The sequence below is a fragment of the Jaculus jaculus genome, chromosome 6, assembly GCF_020740685.1.
Source record: "Jaculus jaculus isolate mJacJac1 chromosome 6, mJacJac1.mat.Y.cur, whole genome shotgun sequence".
Taxonomy (NCBI): domain Eukaryota; kingdom Metazoa; phylum Chordata; class Mammalia; order Rodentia; family Dipodidae; genus Jaculus; species Jaculus jaculus.
This window is the reverse complement of record NC_059107.1, coordinates 158445410-158462070: the sequence shown is the minus strand read 5'-3', so window position 1 is coordinate 158462070 and position 16661 is coordinate 158445410. Positions and strand designations below refer to the sequence as shown.

The following is a 16661-nucleotide window of genomic DNA, read 5'->3' as shown; positions in this document are numbered from 1 at the left end:
AAAGTGCAGTGCAGCAGTCTCTCCCTGTGTTCAAACATGTATCTGATATCTCCTTCACTAAGGTTGATAAACTTACATTATATACAGAAAATGAAATATTCCTGGGCATGGTAGTGGACACCTTTAATCACAGAACTTGGAAGGCAAAGGTAGTAGGATTGCTTTGAGTTCAAGGCCAGCCTGAGACTACACAGTGAATTCCAGGACAGCCTGGGCTAGATTGAGACCCTAGTTTGATTTAAAAAAAAAAAAAAAAAGTAGAAGAAATAAAAAGAGATGGCTTAGCAGTTAAGTCGTTTGCCTGCAAAGCCAAAGGACCTCGGTTTAATTCCCATGTAAGCCACATCCACAAGGTGGCGCATGTGTCCAGAGCTCCTTTGCAGTGGCTGGTGGCCCTGGAGTGCCCATTCTCTCTTCCTCTGTGTGTGTCTGCTTTGTTCCTTCGCTCAAATAAATAAAATAAAATAAAATAAAAATTTAAAAAGAGGGCTGGAGAGAAGGCTTAGCACTTAAGCGATTGCCCTGTGAAGCCTAAGAATCCCGGTTCCAGGCTGGATTCCCCAGGACCTACATTAGCCAGATGTACAAGGGGGCGCATGCGTCTGGAGTTCGTTTACAGTGGCTAGAGGCCTTGGAGGTCCCATTTTCTCTATCTGCCTCTTTCTCTGTGCCTGTCGCTCTCAAATAAATAGATAAATAAATAAATAAATGGACAACAACAACCAAAAAAGAAATATTACTTTGAAGTTTACTGAGGTATATAAATGATACATGGGCTATCTCAGTGCTAGGATGATTGCTTTCCATGTACAAGGCCTTGGTTCAGTTTCCATGACTTCTCCCCCAAAGATATAGAAAACAATCACACAAATTTAATGCATATGACTTTAAGCATCTATACAGCCTTAATACAACCACAATCCACACTAACCAAGGTACTAAATACACACCCTATGGGCTACTCACCTTGGCAAGACTTGCCTGATTGGCAGTGTGTCATATGATTTAAGACATTTTTCATGGTACGACAGTGGGGCAGGTTGCACTGCCTCACTTCCCCGTTGGCCTGCTCCCGTCGCTGGCACTTGTGAGCATGCAAGAGGAGAACAAGCTGCTGCTGGATGAGCTTACGCTTCTCTGGGTCTGCAGTATGTGCTCCAGAACCCATCCCCTGACCAACTGGAGTCACCAAGCCTTGCTGTTGCACCTGTGTGGGAGGCTGTTGGCCCTGAAGAACACAAAAAAGATACATTTAACAATGTTACACTGTGTGGTAAATAGGGACCTTAATATTTCCAAATGAAACTTATTATTGGACCCAATTTTTCAATGAGGAAAAGAGGCAAAGAACAAACGGTGTCATCTACCACTACGAAGCTCAAATGTAAGAAAGGACAGCATTATCAAGTAATACAGTCCATACAACGTACAGAGAAATACACCAATGATAACAAGGTATATTCTTATCATAGCATTTGAGAGGTAAATGATGAGCCTGAGGCCAATATATTTATGAGACCCTGACTCTCAAAGAAAAGGAACTGTATTGTGACACACATGCCTGTAACCTAGCACTTAGGAGTTGGAAGCAAGAGAATAACAAGTACAAGGTCATTCTTGGGTATAAAGGATGTTCCAAGACAGCCTGGGCTACAGGACTACAAAAGAACCTATCAGAAACGAAAAAAATAATACCAATGTCACAAACACCTAACTGTAGTTACTGAATGTATAGAGTGTCTGCCCTGCATGTATGGGGCCTTAGGTTAATTTTTTGTTTTTGTTTTTCTGAGGTAGGCTCTTCCTCTAACCCAGGCTAACCTGGAATTCACTAACTAGTCTCAAGGGTGGCCCCAAACTTCTTGGCAATCCTCCTACCTCTGCCTCCTGAGTGCTGGGATTAAAGGCATGTGCCACCAAGCCTGGCCTTAGTAATTTATGAGAAAGTTACTTGGTATACCAATAGCATCATGCATCTTTAGCCTCCTCTATACAACACAACAGAAGGTACCAAAGAATAACAGAATTCTTCTGTTCAAATGTCAGTCTAAGTACTTACCATGCTGGGCATTCCTCCACCAGAAACTCCCTTCTTGTCCACTGCAAATGGAGATAAGCTATTTGGTAGTACAGTCTTTGTTTGAATTTGAAGACCTAACCCACTGGCTCCCATTGGCTGTCCAGAATTCTGAGTATAAGGTGAACCATAAGGATTGGGATTGTTCATCATTCCCATCTAAAAGTAAGAAACAAATGTAAGTTAAACTTCATTCCCCATATTACTAAGACATAACTATCCCCTTTCTTCTATCACTTTTTCTTAAGGAGGGGGGAGGCAGCAAGATTTGAATTAAGATCTTATTCTAGGCCCAGGTTGACCTGGAATTCAATGTTGTTTCAGGGTGACCTGAAACTTACAGTGACCCCCTTCTATCTGTGTGGTTGTTTGTTTCAAGTGTCCCCCATAAACTTAAGTGTTCTGAAAGATAGGTCCTAACCAAGGGTAACTTGGGAATTAAAGCCTCCTGGAGACAGTGAATTGTTGGGGATAGGTTTATGAGTGCTATAGCCACTTCCCCTTGCCAGTGTTTGGCACTCTCCTGTTGCGTGTTGCGTGTTGTCCATGTGATGTTGGCCAGGAGGTTATGTCCACCCTGTGTCTATGCCACTGTTTCCTCCTGCCCTCATGGACCTTCCCCTTGAGTCTGTTAGGCAAAATAAGTCCCTTCCTTCCCCCACAAACAGCTCTTGGTCGGATGTTTTCTGCCAGCAATTGAACCTACTAACTGCAACATTCTCTCTAGCACTGGGATTAAAGGAATGAGTCACCATACCCAGCTCTTGATGCACTCTCTACACCAATCTTAAAAGAAATCCTCTGCTCATATTAGAAACTAAACTGACTTTAAAAGCATGCTCGATGGGCAATGTGGCGCACACCTTTAATAAAGGCCAGCACCTGGGAGGCAGAGGTAGGCGAATCACCATGAGTTCTAGGCCACCTTGGGACTACATAGTAAATTCCAGGTCAGCCTGGTCTAGAATGAGACCAATCCTTGAAAAACAAAAACAAAAAAAAGTTATGCGTTTTCCGCCAGTAATAGATAGTAAGTCCCTACTGCTGAAGACTCCACATGTTTGGGCTCCAACAAGGTCACTGAGAAATCCTGCTGGAACTGAGCTGAAAACCTCCTCCATGAAGACTAGCTGACAGAAAGCTGGAAAAGGCAAGGTTGTATGCAGCTCCATGGGTGAGAGAGGAAGTCATCAGTGGAGATAAACAACGGTGGACACTGCAAGCCTTAAGTTGTGCCATCCATCCAAATAAGCTAATAGATGAAATAGTGGCATGTATGTTATGGGGGAAAACAATCTCTCTAACTGAACTGGAGCACTTCCCTTAATGTTCATAACCCTATGTTAATGCTACTCTCATTTTGGTTAAAGAAGCTTCTCTTTTAAATGGCAGTGACCTCTGGGAAGACTCAGAAGGCACCACAGTGCTAAGAAGAAGTGACAGAGACATGCTCAGCACTGAAACATCTCTATCACACCTTCCAAGGCTCAGAGTCCATGGTGGAAGAAGTGGTGGACACAGCCAAAGGAAGGGTAGGTGTCCTTACAATGACCTCTTCTAAAAACAAAATGGCCTGGATGCCCATGGCCTCTCAATGCCTTGTACTACCCTACATAAAACAATCTTCATAGGAGGAAATGATAACTACAAAATAAAAGAGAAAGCCAGGCTTGGTGGCACACACATTTAATCCCAGCACTTGGGAGGCAGAGGTACAAGGATCGCCATGAGGTCAAGGCCACCCTGGACTACATACATACTGAATTCCAGGTGAGCCTGAGCTGAAGTGAAACCCTAACTCAAAAAACAAAAATAAATAAATAAAATAAAAGACTTGATTGAGAGGTTAAGGGGATATGATGGGGAGTGGAGTTGGGAAGGGAAAAGTAAGGAAAGGATTGTCATGGTTCATTGTCTATAATTATGTAAGTTGTCAATAAAGAAAAAAAATAGCTATGAGGTAGGGAGGTTGGAGAAATGGTTCAGCAGTTAAGGCTCCTGCCTATATATATAAATAAGTAAAACATATATTGAAAAAAAGTCAGGTATGGGCTGGAGAGATGGCTTAGTGGTTAAGCGCTTGCCTGTGAAGCCTAAGGACCCCGGTTTGAGGCTCAGTTCCCCAGGTCCCACATTAGCCAGATGCACAAGAGGGCGCATGCGTGTGGAGTTTGTTTGCAGAGGCTGGAAGCCCTGGCGCGCCCATTCTCTCCCTCTCCCTCTACCTGTCTTTCTCTCTGTGTCTGTTGCTCTCAAATAAATAAAAAATTTAAAAAAAAAACAAAAAAGTCAGGTGTCATGGCAAAATTAGAGGAATGTGTCACAAGCATTCAAGAGATGGCTTGGTCTGCGGCTCCTCGAAATTGGTTCCAGTGGGATATGGAATTAAAAAACTTCAGATACAGTGTGTAGTTGAAGATGATAAAGTGGGTACGGATATGCTAGAGGAGCAAATACTGCTTTTGAGTGCAGTCAATGGACGTGGCTGCTTTTAACAAGATCTAAAGACCCATCCTGGATTACTTAAAAAAAACATTAATAGAATAAAAAAAAAAAATTTCAGATGTAGTGGCACATGCCTTTCATCCCAGAACTTGGGAGGCCAAAGTAGGGGGATTGATTATTGTGAGCTCAAGGCCACCCTGAGACTAAATACTGAACTCTAGGGTAACCTGAGTTACAGCACGACCTTACCTTTAAAACCAATAATAGTAGTAATACAAAAACCATACACACACACATACACACACAAAAGTTAACCCAGCCATGGTGGTGCACACCTTTAATCTCAGCACTACAGCTAAGACAGATAGTTTGCAATATGTTCCAGGCCAGTCAGAATTACTGGAAACCTTGTCAACAATAAGAACACCTGGGCATGTTACTGCATGCCTTTATTTAATCCCAGCACTTTGCAGATAGAGGTAGGAGGACTGCCATGAGTTCAAGGCCACCCAGAGACTACATACTGAATTCTAGCTCAGCCTGGACTAAAGTGAGACCCTACCTTGAAAAATCAAAACAAAAACAAAAATCTATTAGTGAAAAATTTCTCCATTAATCTAACTACATAAATAATTATAACCAGGCTATACCTGGCTACACTCCTGTAATCCCTTAACTCAGAAGGCTCTACAGGATAAATTCAATATTAGCCTAGGCAACCTAATAAGATTCTCTCTAAAAGCAAGCAAGCATTTTTATTTTTATTTTAAACAACTTAGGTCAACTTCATGTCCTAAATATAACATTAGAAATCACTCTTTCCACAATCAACTCCAACTAGAAATAGCAAGTGTTCAAAATGGTTCAAAATTCCACCAGGCCTTTAATCCTACTACTCAGGAAGGATAGCCATGAGTTCGAGGCTGAGACTACAGAGTGAATTAATTCCAGGTCACCCTGAGCTACAGTGAAACTCTACCTCAAAAAAAAAAAAAAAAAAAAAAGAAGCAGCTGGGAGCGGTGGCACACGCCTTTAATCCCAGTACTTGGGAGACAGAGGTAGGAGGATCACCATGAGTTCAAGGCCACCCTGAGACTACATAGTGAATTCCAGGTCAGCCTGAACTAGTGAGACCCTCCCTCGAAAAACAAACAAAAAAAACCCCAAACAAACAACAAAAAAACCCCTTTGTTTAGTAGCAAGACCCTACCTCAAAAAGCTAAAATAAACAAATTCCTTACTTGAGTAAATAAATGCAGCAATCTGTAATGCCTTGGTCCCTGTTAGTAAGCATGTCTTTATTCATACATAGCCCAATATGATCTGGTGTTTCAAGACTGCATTGACACTGCTTAGCCTGCCACAAGTGACCAAATTTCAACCAGTTCCCGATTGTTCTGTCAATCCTAACATTTCCTAAAATTCTAAACTCACAGTATAATAAACTATGATCTCAAATTTATAAACTCCCAATGACTGCTCGTTGGCTAGTAGTAATTTATTCCTCACCATTTAAGTTACTCTGAAAAAGGACCCCTGATTGTCATCTTCCTATGTTCCTCACTACCCTTCCTTTCTCCTACTCCTCCAACTAATACAAACAGGATAGAAATATACTGTGTTACATTTCTGCTACACTACAGTTACTTCATTTTGTTTTGTTCTCTACTGATAACGTTTTCAAAATGTCCAATTACTCACCATCTCAGATGCCCTCCACCTAAACTGAAAGACCAAGAACCAGGAAGCCACAGGCAGTTCTGGGCAGCTGGAAAGAAGAAAGGCCCACAGGGCACTGTTCTTTCTTTGCTAAAAAAATGGCCTTGACATGTATTAAACACCTATGATATACAGAGGCTATTTTGAGGCAAAACATTTGGAAGCACAATAACAAACACACAATTATGTGAAACTACGACAAACTCAGGAGGCTGAGACAGAAGGATGAGTTTGAGGGTACCCAGGACTATATCAAGATTGGATGTCAAATTGCAAAATAACTAAAAATAAGCAAAGTAAAAAGCAGAGCACAAAATATACTGAATGGTAGCAGCCTGACAAAGGGATACAATACTAACTAGGCATTTTGTCACATGCTTTTAAGCCCAGCACTCGGGAAGCAGAGATAGGAGGATCACTATGAGTTCAAGGCCACCCTGAGACTACATAGTGTATTCCAGGTCAACCTGAGCTAGAGTGAGATTCTGCCTTGAAAAAAAAAACTGGCCTGGCGGGAGAGATGGATTAGCAGTTAAAATGCTTGCCTGCAAAGCCTAAGAACCGGAGTTCGAGTTCCCAGTACCTATGTAAGGTAGTTATAGAAGGTGGTGTATGTGTCTGGAGTTCATGTCAGTGGCCAGAAGCCCTGCGAGCCCATTCTTTCTACCTGCCTCTTCCTCCCTTTTTAAAAAATTAACATGCCATGCATGGTGGCATATGCCTTTAATCCCAGCACTCTGGAGGAAGAGTTAAGAGGATCTCTGAGAGGTCAAGGCCACCCTGAGACTACATAGTGAATTCCACGTTGGAAATCCTTGTTTACTGATGCTACTATAGTTCTAAAACAAAGGTGCAATACATACTCTTACTTCAGGACTTCACAACTAACCCCCTCCGCCCCCCCCAAATCACATTAACATATACTCCTACCTTGGAGGAAATGGCAGAAAATTTAATCCTAAAGCCAATGCTCATTTGAATGACTAAAGCTCAGTTTTATTTAGGGTATTTGAGGAGTGTTCGGGATTGATTCCAGGGTCTTGTGCATGCTAAACACACAATCTCCCACTAAGAAGTACATCCTTGTTTCCAAGGAGTTTTCTTTAAGCACTAAGTTAAAATCAAATCTGGATATAAATCTGGATTCAGGTAACATAAGCATAGGAAATAACCAGCAGAGGATGTTGGGGTCCCCCCCCCCATGTAAAACTACAAAATAAGACCTGAAACTTAATAATCAAAGACTCTCAAACCAGACATGGTGGCACATACCTGTCTGTAATCTCAGGAGTTTATTTGCAGTGTAGATGCCCTGGTTTACCCAAATCATTCATTCATTCTCTCTTCCATGCAAATGAATAAGTAAAGTATTTGAAAAAATCACCAATTTTGTTTTAGTTTTGTTGTCTGTGTGATACACGTATGGAGATCAAAGGACCACTCAGATATTGATCCTCACTTTCTACCTTGTTGGGAGTCAAGTCGTGTTACTCACTGCTGGACTACTAGCTTCCCTTTGCCACAAATGCACTAGGATTACACAGATGTTCTCTTGCCTATCTGGCCATGTGACTTCTGAGAATCTGAACTCTGATATTCAAGCTTGTGCATCAAGGGCTTTCTCCACTAAGTCAGCTCCCTGACCCATTTCATTGCTTTTATTTGTTTACTTTTGGTTTTTCAAGGTAGGGTCTCACTCTAGTCCAGGCTGACCTGGTACTCACTATGTAGTCTCAAGGTGGTCTTGAACTCATAGCGATCCTCCTACCTCTGCCTCCTGACTGCTGGGATTAAAGGCAGGCACCACCATGCCTGTTTTCTTTTCTGAGTTTGTAAAAATAAATTTTTATTTTGGGTTGGAGAATGGCTTAATGGCTAAGGTGCTTGCCTGCACAGCCTAAGGATCCAGGTTCAATTGCCCAGAACCATCTCACATAGGACAGGTGCACAACATAGTGGCACATGCATTAGAGTTCATCTGCAATGACTAGAGGCTTGGCATATCTATTCTTTCTTCGTGTCTCTCCAAAATAAATAGTTTTTCAAAATGTTAAATTCCGGGCTGGAGAGTTGGCTTGGTGGTTTTAAAGTGTATGCCTATCAAGCCTAAGAACCCAACCCATGTTCTATTCTCCAGATCCCATGTTAGCTAGATGCACAGGGGTGAGACAAGCGCAAGGTCACAAAAGCCCTCTACGTGGTGCAAGCATCTGGAGTTTGATTGCAGTGACTGAGGCCCTGTCATGCCAATTCTCCCTCTCTAAAATTAAAAAAGCAACAACAATAAAAAGTCTGGGCTTGGAGATGGGCTCAATTTCCCAGTAGCATGTAAAATAAAACCAGATGCACAAAGGGGTACATGTATCTGGAGTTCATTTGAAAAGGATGGAGGCCCATAATGTCCATCTCTCTTCCATCTCCTTACGCTTGCAAATAAACAAAAGAGATGGGTCCTTTTGCCCCTCAGCTGCCATAGCAGCCATGGCTCTGCGTCGCCCCTTAGCCAAGGACCTCAACAAGAGCCAAATTTGAAGATGAATGTGAGCAAACCAAGACAGAGCCTAAGGCACAGCCACCTGATCAAGCACACCAAGTTTGTCCTGGACATACGAGCTGTCACGGAGCTGCTCAAGATGTCCAAGGATACGTGCGAGCTCAAGTTCAACACAAAGTGGGTGGGGAATCCATGAAGCTGTTCTGGCCGCCTTGTGAAAGGCAGGCACCAAGGACTGAGCTCCTGCCCCCAATAAAATCCTTGTTTGTTTCCCCCAACACACACATATGAGACAGATGGAGGCTAGAGGAGATGGCTCCATGGTAAATGACCTGTTTTGCAACCATGACCTGGACTCAGACCCACAGGATTCCACCTATGGCATGATAAGAGGTGGAGACACAGACTCTCTAGAAACTTGTGTGTCATCTATCTTGGTAGAAGCAATGAGATAGGTACACTAAGATACAGAACAGTAAAAAGACAAATGAAAGCTGCGCATGGTCATGCACACCTTTAATCCTAGGCTGGGGCAGATGGACTGCTATTAGTTTGAGGCCAGCCTGAGACTAATTCCAGGTCAGCCTGGGCTAGAGCAAGACCATACCTTAGGAGGAAAAAAAAAAAAAAGAGCCAAGCATGGTGGTATATGCCTTTAATGCCAGCACTTAGGAGGCAAAAGTAGGAGTAATGCTTTGAGTTCAAGGCCATGCTGAGACTCAATAGTGAATTCCATGTCAGCCTGAGATAGAGTGAGACCCTACCTCAAAAACACAAGAGAGAAAAACTCAGGTGTGGTGGTGCATGTCTTTAATCCCAGCACTCAGGAGGCAGAAGTAGGAGAATCCTTGTGAGTTCAAGCCCACCCTAAGACTACATAGTGAATTCCAAGTCAGCCTGGACTAGAGTCTACCTCAAAATAAAATAAAATAAAAACCAAGGGGCTGACAAAGATGGTTGAGTGGTTAAGGCATTTGCCTGCAAAGCCTAAGGACCCATGTTCAATTCTCCAGGTCCCACATAACCAGATGCACAAGGTGATGAAGACCTCTGCAGTTTGTTTGCAGTGGCTGGAGGCTCTGGTATGCCCATTCTTTCTGTCTGTCTCTCTCTCAAATAAATAAATAAAAATAAAATATTTGTGAAAAAAATCAAAAAGAAAAAAATTGAGAGACACTCAAGAGATGGTCCAGTCAATAAAAGTATCTGCTATCCAGTCTAGTCAAGCTCCATCTTCAATGAGAGCCTTTGATGCCCACCCCCCCCAAAAAAAGGTGGAGGGCTGGAAAGATTGGCTTAAGCCATTTGCCTGAGAAACCTAAGGACCTAAGTTTAATTCTTCAGTACCCACCTAAGCCAGATGCATAAGAGGCCCTTGCATGCACATTCTCTATCTGCATTGCTATTGCTCAAGTAAAATTTTTTTTAAGTGAGGTGGGGACTGGAGAGAGACTTCTCTGCAAAACCTATGGACCCTGGTTTGATTCTTTAGGTCACACATAAGCCAGATGCACATGGTGGCACATTTCAGTTCATTTGCAGTGCAGTGGCCAAAGGCCCTGTGTCTCTAATAAATAAACAAATTTTTTTTTAAAAAGTTAGGTTGAGGGGCTGGAGAGATGGCTTGGCGGTTAAGCGCTTGCCTATGAAGCCTAAGGACCCCGGTTCGAGGCTCGGTTCCCCAGGTCCCACGTTAGCCAGATGCACAAGGGGGCGCACGCGTCTGGAGTTCGTTTGCAGAGGCTGGAAGCCCTGGCGCGCCCATTCTCTCTCTCTCCCTCTATCTGTGTCTGTCGCTCTCAAATAAATAAATAAAAATTAAAAAAAAAAAAAAAGTTAGGTTGAGAGTATTTGAGGAAGACACCCAGTGACAACTTCTGGCCTCCACACAACTGCACAAACATGCATACACAAATGAGTCCCCACATATATAAACTTATATACCACACAAAATATGATCTCAAAGCCTTCCCTCAATGGATACTGACTGTACAAAACAACTCTCACCTTAAGAGGCTGGGGGCCTCTCAATGCTGTTTGTCCTCCCATCTGAGGAGAGCCCTGCTGCAGTGGCTCTGTCAGTAAGTTTCCAGCATTTCCCATGCCTGGGTTTGGGTACTGCATATTCGATCGGCCCCGGCCTGCTCCAATTGAACCGTTCATGACTTGATTCGGCATTATCCCTTGTCCATTGCCTGCAGTCAACATTCCAGGATTCATGCCAGCATTCATCCCTGTGTTCATTCCCATGGCAGGCTGATTCACTGGACTATTCATCATACCTGTTGCAGACTGTGTGGGGCCCTGATTTGGTCCACCAGTGCCCATTCCCATGTTGGGAGACGTCAAGCCTGTCTGTGCCATTGGGCTTTTGACCATGCTATTAATCAAACCTAGTCCAGGGCTGTTCTGTTGGGCCTGGCTGGCCATAACTTGGCCTGGGCCACCAACCCCCATATTGAGGTTAGGGGAACTACCAGACCGTAGCAACTCTGACAGCTGTTTGTGTTTAGAAGCTGCATCTTGTACGATGCCAAGACTTGTCTGCAGTTGACTAATATCACCACCATTAGTTAGTCCCAATTCTGTAGAGTTGATTAGTTCATCTGGTAAGTCATGCTCCAGGTCAAACAGAGAGCCAAAATCTAAAAATAAATAGGAAAGATAAAGGTTAAAGGTTGACACAAGCAAAATCAGAAGCTTTCAAGATTCTTAGTAAGCATCTAGTAATGTTTATTTCCAAACCTCATTCCAAAGAACACAACATATTTTCTGTTTTGCAGTTTTTTATATCACAATAAAAGCTATGTACTTAAAAGAGAGGAATACTTATGGTTAAATAAGCAGATTAAAACGCTTTAGAATTGTGCCCAAAATGAAACCAAGAGAAAAAGAATAAATGTTAATAGTATAGGGCTGGAAGCATGGCTTAGCCATGAAGGCATTTGCCTACAAAGCCAAAGGACCTCGGTTCGATTCCCCAGGACCCACATAAGCCAGATTCACAAGGTGGCGTATATGAGTGGAGTTTGTTTACAGTGTGGCTGGAGGCCCTGGTGCACCTATTCTGTCTGTCTCTCTCAAATAAATAAATTTTTTAAAAAATGGTAGTACAATATCACTACTGGAGTTACTAAAAGTTAGTCTCGGTAACTATACAAAAGAGTTACGAAGGGCTGGAGAGATGGCTCAGTGGGGATAAGTGCTTGCACTGCAAACCTAATGACCTGATTATGGTTCCTCAAGACTCCACATAAAGCCAGATATGGTATCCAAGTATGTGTAATTGTAAAGATTTAAAAAGCTCTGGCTGGGGAGACAGCCACTGGCTAGCTCGGGCTCAAGTCCCAATACCCACGTAAAGATGTGTGTGTATGTGTTCATTCAGTTGTGTCATTTAAAAAAACCTAATATGTGTACATGTGCAGAAATTTAAAAAAAAAAACTACAATTAATGAACTCAGCTGGGCATGGTGACACATACCTTTAATCTCAGCCCTTTGGAGGGAAAGGTAGGAAGATCATTGTGAGTTTGAGACCAGCCTGGGACTGACTACAGAGTGAGATCCAAGTCAGTCTGAGTTAGAGACCCTACCTCAAAAAACAAAACAAAAAAAAAACCCTAACTATTACAATAATGATGAATTCTGGAGGCTCATGGACCAATTAGCTTGATGTAAGCAACAGTAAACCAAAAAAAGGGACTTGTGTCAAACAAGGTAGGAGGCAAAGACTGATAACTAAGGATTTGTAATCCTCTGATCTAAAACCCAGACTCAAAAGACAAAAAAGGCAGGAGTGGGGGCAAATGACTTTCATACCACCATTAAGGACACAAAGTAGGAAGGTCACTGTGAATTCAAGGCCACCCTCAGATTACAGAGTGAATTCCAGGTCAGCCTGGGCTAAATAAAGACCCTACCTCGAAAAACAAAACAATAACCCAGCTTTCTTTCAGCTATTCATCTGTCCTGAACACCCATGTCCTCAATTGGTAAGCCCATCTGGGCACAGATAGGAAGAGGCCCCTGTTGCCACATGGACACATGCACTCTCAACTCCTTCCTACCTTCCACATGGCAAGAGCGCTCTATTTTCTCCTCTTTCCTTCTCTTACTCTAATAAAGTCTTCCTTACGTCTTAAAAAAATAAAATTGGCCAGGCGTGGGTGGTGCACGCCTTTAATCCCAGCACTAGGGAGGCAGAGGTAGGAGTATTGAGTTCGAGGCCACCCTGAGACTACATAGTAAATTCCAGGTCAGCCTGAGCTAGAGTGAAACCCTACCTCGAAAAACCAACAAATTAATTAATTAATTAATTTAACAAAAATACAAAAGAGTTTGGCATGGTGGTGCATGCTTTTAGTGCCAGCACAGAAACACTAAGGTAGGTATAGGTGCTCTGCTCCCTATGAAGAAGTTGAGCCATAGCCTCATGTGTGATAATCACCCCAACCACACTAGTCCCTTGGTGGCAGTATCTTCTCTCGGTTGAATAGTTTTAAGAAGGCAAGTGGTGGGCTGGAGAGATGGCTCAGTACTTGAAGTGCTTGCCTACAAAGCCTAACGATCCTGGTTCAATTCCCCACGCCCATGTAAAGCCAGATGCACAGAGTTGCACATGCACCTGGAGTTTGTTTGCTATGGATACAGGACCTGGTACAACCCTCTTCCTCTTTCTTTTTTTCCTATTTCTTTCTCCCTCTCTCTTTCTCTGTGTTTGTGTTTCTTTCTGCTTGCAAATACATGAAACATTTTTTAAAATAAAATTTTAAAAAAGACCAAAGATATACAATTAAATAGGGCTACTCCAGGGCAGTTCATTAGAAGCATATACACAAACTAAGTTCAGAATGAAAAGATTTTGAAAATACTGTAACACGGCTGGATTAATGGCTTAAGGGTTAAGACACTTGCCTGCGAAGCCTAAGGACCCAAATTTGATCTCCAGTACCCATATGAGCCAGATATACAAGGTGGAAAATGCTTCTGGAATTTGTTCACAGTGGCTAGAGGCCCTGGCCCACTCATTCTATTGGCCTCTTTCTGTCAAATAATTTTTTTGTGTATGTGTGGTAGGATTTTGCTCTAGCCCAGGCTGACCTGGAATTCACTATATAGTCTCAGACTGGCCTGGAACTCATGGTCATCCTCCTACCTCTGCCTCCCAAGTGCTGGGATAAAAGGTGCCAATTTTTTTTTTAAAAAAGAATATATCAGCCCGACCCTACTCTTTTTCCCTCTCCCCCCCTCACAAATAATTCATTCTTTCCCTCTACCCCCCATAAATAATAAATAAATACATTTAAAAAATGCAAAGGGGCTCAGTTGGTGAAGTGCTTAAAGCATTAAGGACCTGATCCCCACTACCACATAAAAAGCTGGACATGGTGGTGTGTTTCAAAGCCCAGAGCTAGAGAGGTAGGAACAGGAGGAGTCCTAGTGTTTCCTGCCTACATAATCTGAGACAGTGAATTCAAGGAATGAGACCCTGCCTCAAAAAACAAGGTAAAGAGGAAATATGAAGACCCCATCCCCACCTCACCACATGTCTATTTACCTACTACACGTGTGCTCATACACAGAAACACAAACCCACACCATACATACCAAAAAAAAAAAAAAGCATAAAACAGTGGACAAAACTTTGTCAGCGATGATATGACTACTGTGACAGAAAACAAACAGAAGGTGGACATGGTGCACACCTTTAATCCCAGCATTTGGGAGGCAGAAGTAGGAGGGCTGCTGAGTTCAAGGCTAGCCTGAGACTACAATCAATTCCAAGGTCAGTCTAGGATATAGGGAGACCCTACCTTGGAGGAAGGGGGGAACAACCAAAAAGCCCACAGAAATTAATTCAAAACACAACAAATATACAATTACTTGTCAATTTAAAGATCTCAACAACATTATAATCAGATGATTTGATATACAAATAGCATCACCAACCCGATGTGATTTCCACATTAGGATAATAGGAAAAAAAATATTTTTTAATTTGAGAGAGAGAATTGGCACACCTGAGCCTTAGCTACAGAAATCTAATTCTAGACATTTGTGCCACCTAGTGGACATGTACAACCTTGCACTTGCCTCACCTTTTTACATGGCAACTGGATAGTCCAACATGGATCCTCAAAACTTCACTAGCAAGTTCCTTAACCACTAAGCCATTTATCCAACCTGATTATCTTACAACTTTATGAGGATTTAGCAAATATTCATAGGTATATCATAGACATACATATATAAAAAGTATTTACATCAGTGTAAAAATAAGTATTAGAGGCAGACTGGCTTTTAAGAGCAAACTTCAGGTGCTTTTAATATGTCAGGTAGTATATCTGGCACAAATAAAGTAGTATTCTTGATGGGTGCAGTGATGCACCCCTTTAATCTCAGCACTCCAGACAGAGGCAAGCAGCAGCTATCCTGAGACTACATAGTGAATTCCGGGACTACCGGGGCTAAAGCAAAACCCTACCTTGAAAAACCAAAAACACTTTTTTAAAAAAAAGTATTATTCACATTAATTTTTTCAGATAATGTCAAAAATATATATAGAAGCAGATATGGTGGTACACGACTTTAATCCCAGCACATAGGAGGAAGAGGTAGAAGGGTCCTGGTGAGTTGGAGACTAGCTTGAGAAAGAGAGTGAGTCAGCATTGGTTAGAATAAAACCCTAACCTCCCCAAACATTCATTTGGAATCACAAAAAACCTCCAAAATCTAAAATAATACTGAGCAACAAAAATAAGGCTGGTGGTATCACCATACCTGATTTTAACCTATACTACAGAGCCATTGTAACAAAAACAGCGTGGTACTGGCACAAAAACAGATATGTAGATCAGTGGAACAGAATAGAGGACCCAGATGTAAGCCCAAGTAGCTATAGCCACCTGATATTCAATAAAAATGCCAAAAGTTGTTTTTATTTACTGACCAGCCTCAATTTCATGCCTCTAAGCTCCACTCAGGAGCTTTTCTTCGAGGAAAAAGAAAAAATAGAGGTCCAAGTTAACTTCTGCATCCCTTATCTTAACCTGCATTACATGAGGACAGGTTTGAGTGGCTTCATGTATTTAAGCATACAACATGTACTCAGTAACCAGAGACTAGGTGCACTCCTATAATGTTCTACAACGCCAGCATGGAAGACATCGCCACATGTTTAAAGGCAACTTGGTCTACATAGTAAGAAGCTATTTAGCTGGACGTGTTGGCCCATGATTAAAATCACAGCTACCAGGGGGGATAAAGTAGGAAGATCAACACAGTGGGCTCTACTCTGGGCTGGAATTTTAGTATACATCACTTCCTTAGCTTGCATAAGATACAGGGCTTGATCCCAGAACAAGCAAAAAAAAAAAAAAAAAAAAAAAAAAAAGAAGAAAGAAAGAAAGAAAGAAAAGGAACAAGCTAGAGACCCCACAACATAATATTTTTGGATTTTAATTCAAGAGAAGAAAACTTATTTGCTGATAGCTTTTAAGCATAACTGATATGAGCAAACCTGCATTTATTTGAGATGATTTCTGCAAGTAGAACAAAGAATGAAATGGAGAGGTAAGTAGAGCCAAGAAAACTGGTTATGAGGCTACTTTTTTTTTTCTTTTCTTTTTTTCTCTTTGAGGTAGGGTCTCACTCTAGCCCAGGCTGACTTGGAATTCACTATGTACTCTCAGGGTGTCTCAAACTCATGGTGATCCTCCTGCCTGTGTGTGGGATTAAAGGCGTGCACCACCACACCCAGCTGTTAGGAGGCTACTTCTTGAAAGCCTGTACTTCTAAATGGAAAGCACAAGCATTAAATGGTAAGAAGCATCGAAGACTAATAGGGGTTAAGAGAAAATAAAGACAGGGCGAACTTCAAGTCTCTGGCAAAGAACAAATGAAAGATAATACAGCTATCCATAC

The 16661-nt window shown here is 42.1% G+C and overlaps 1 protein-coding gene across 1 annotated transcript in view; it reads right to left on the bottom strand.

The window, feature by feature from the left end:
* The window catches only part of Ep300 (E1A binding protein p300), a 79394-nt gene that overhangs the window by 52976 nt on the left and 9757 nt on the right, over positions 1–16661 (bottom strand). The window contains exons 2-4 of the mRNA XM_004650338.2: positions 10744–11381; positions 2060–2236; positions 967–1228 (exon numbers count right to left, since the gene is read on the bottom strand). Coding sequence (XP_004650395.1) covers positions 967–1228; positions 2060–2236; positions 10744–11381 — 1077 coding nt within the window. The remainder of the gene's footprint in view (positions 1–966; positions 1229–2059; positions 2237–10743; positions 11382–16661) is intronic.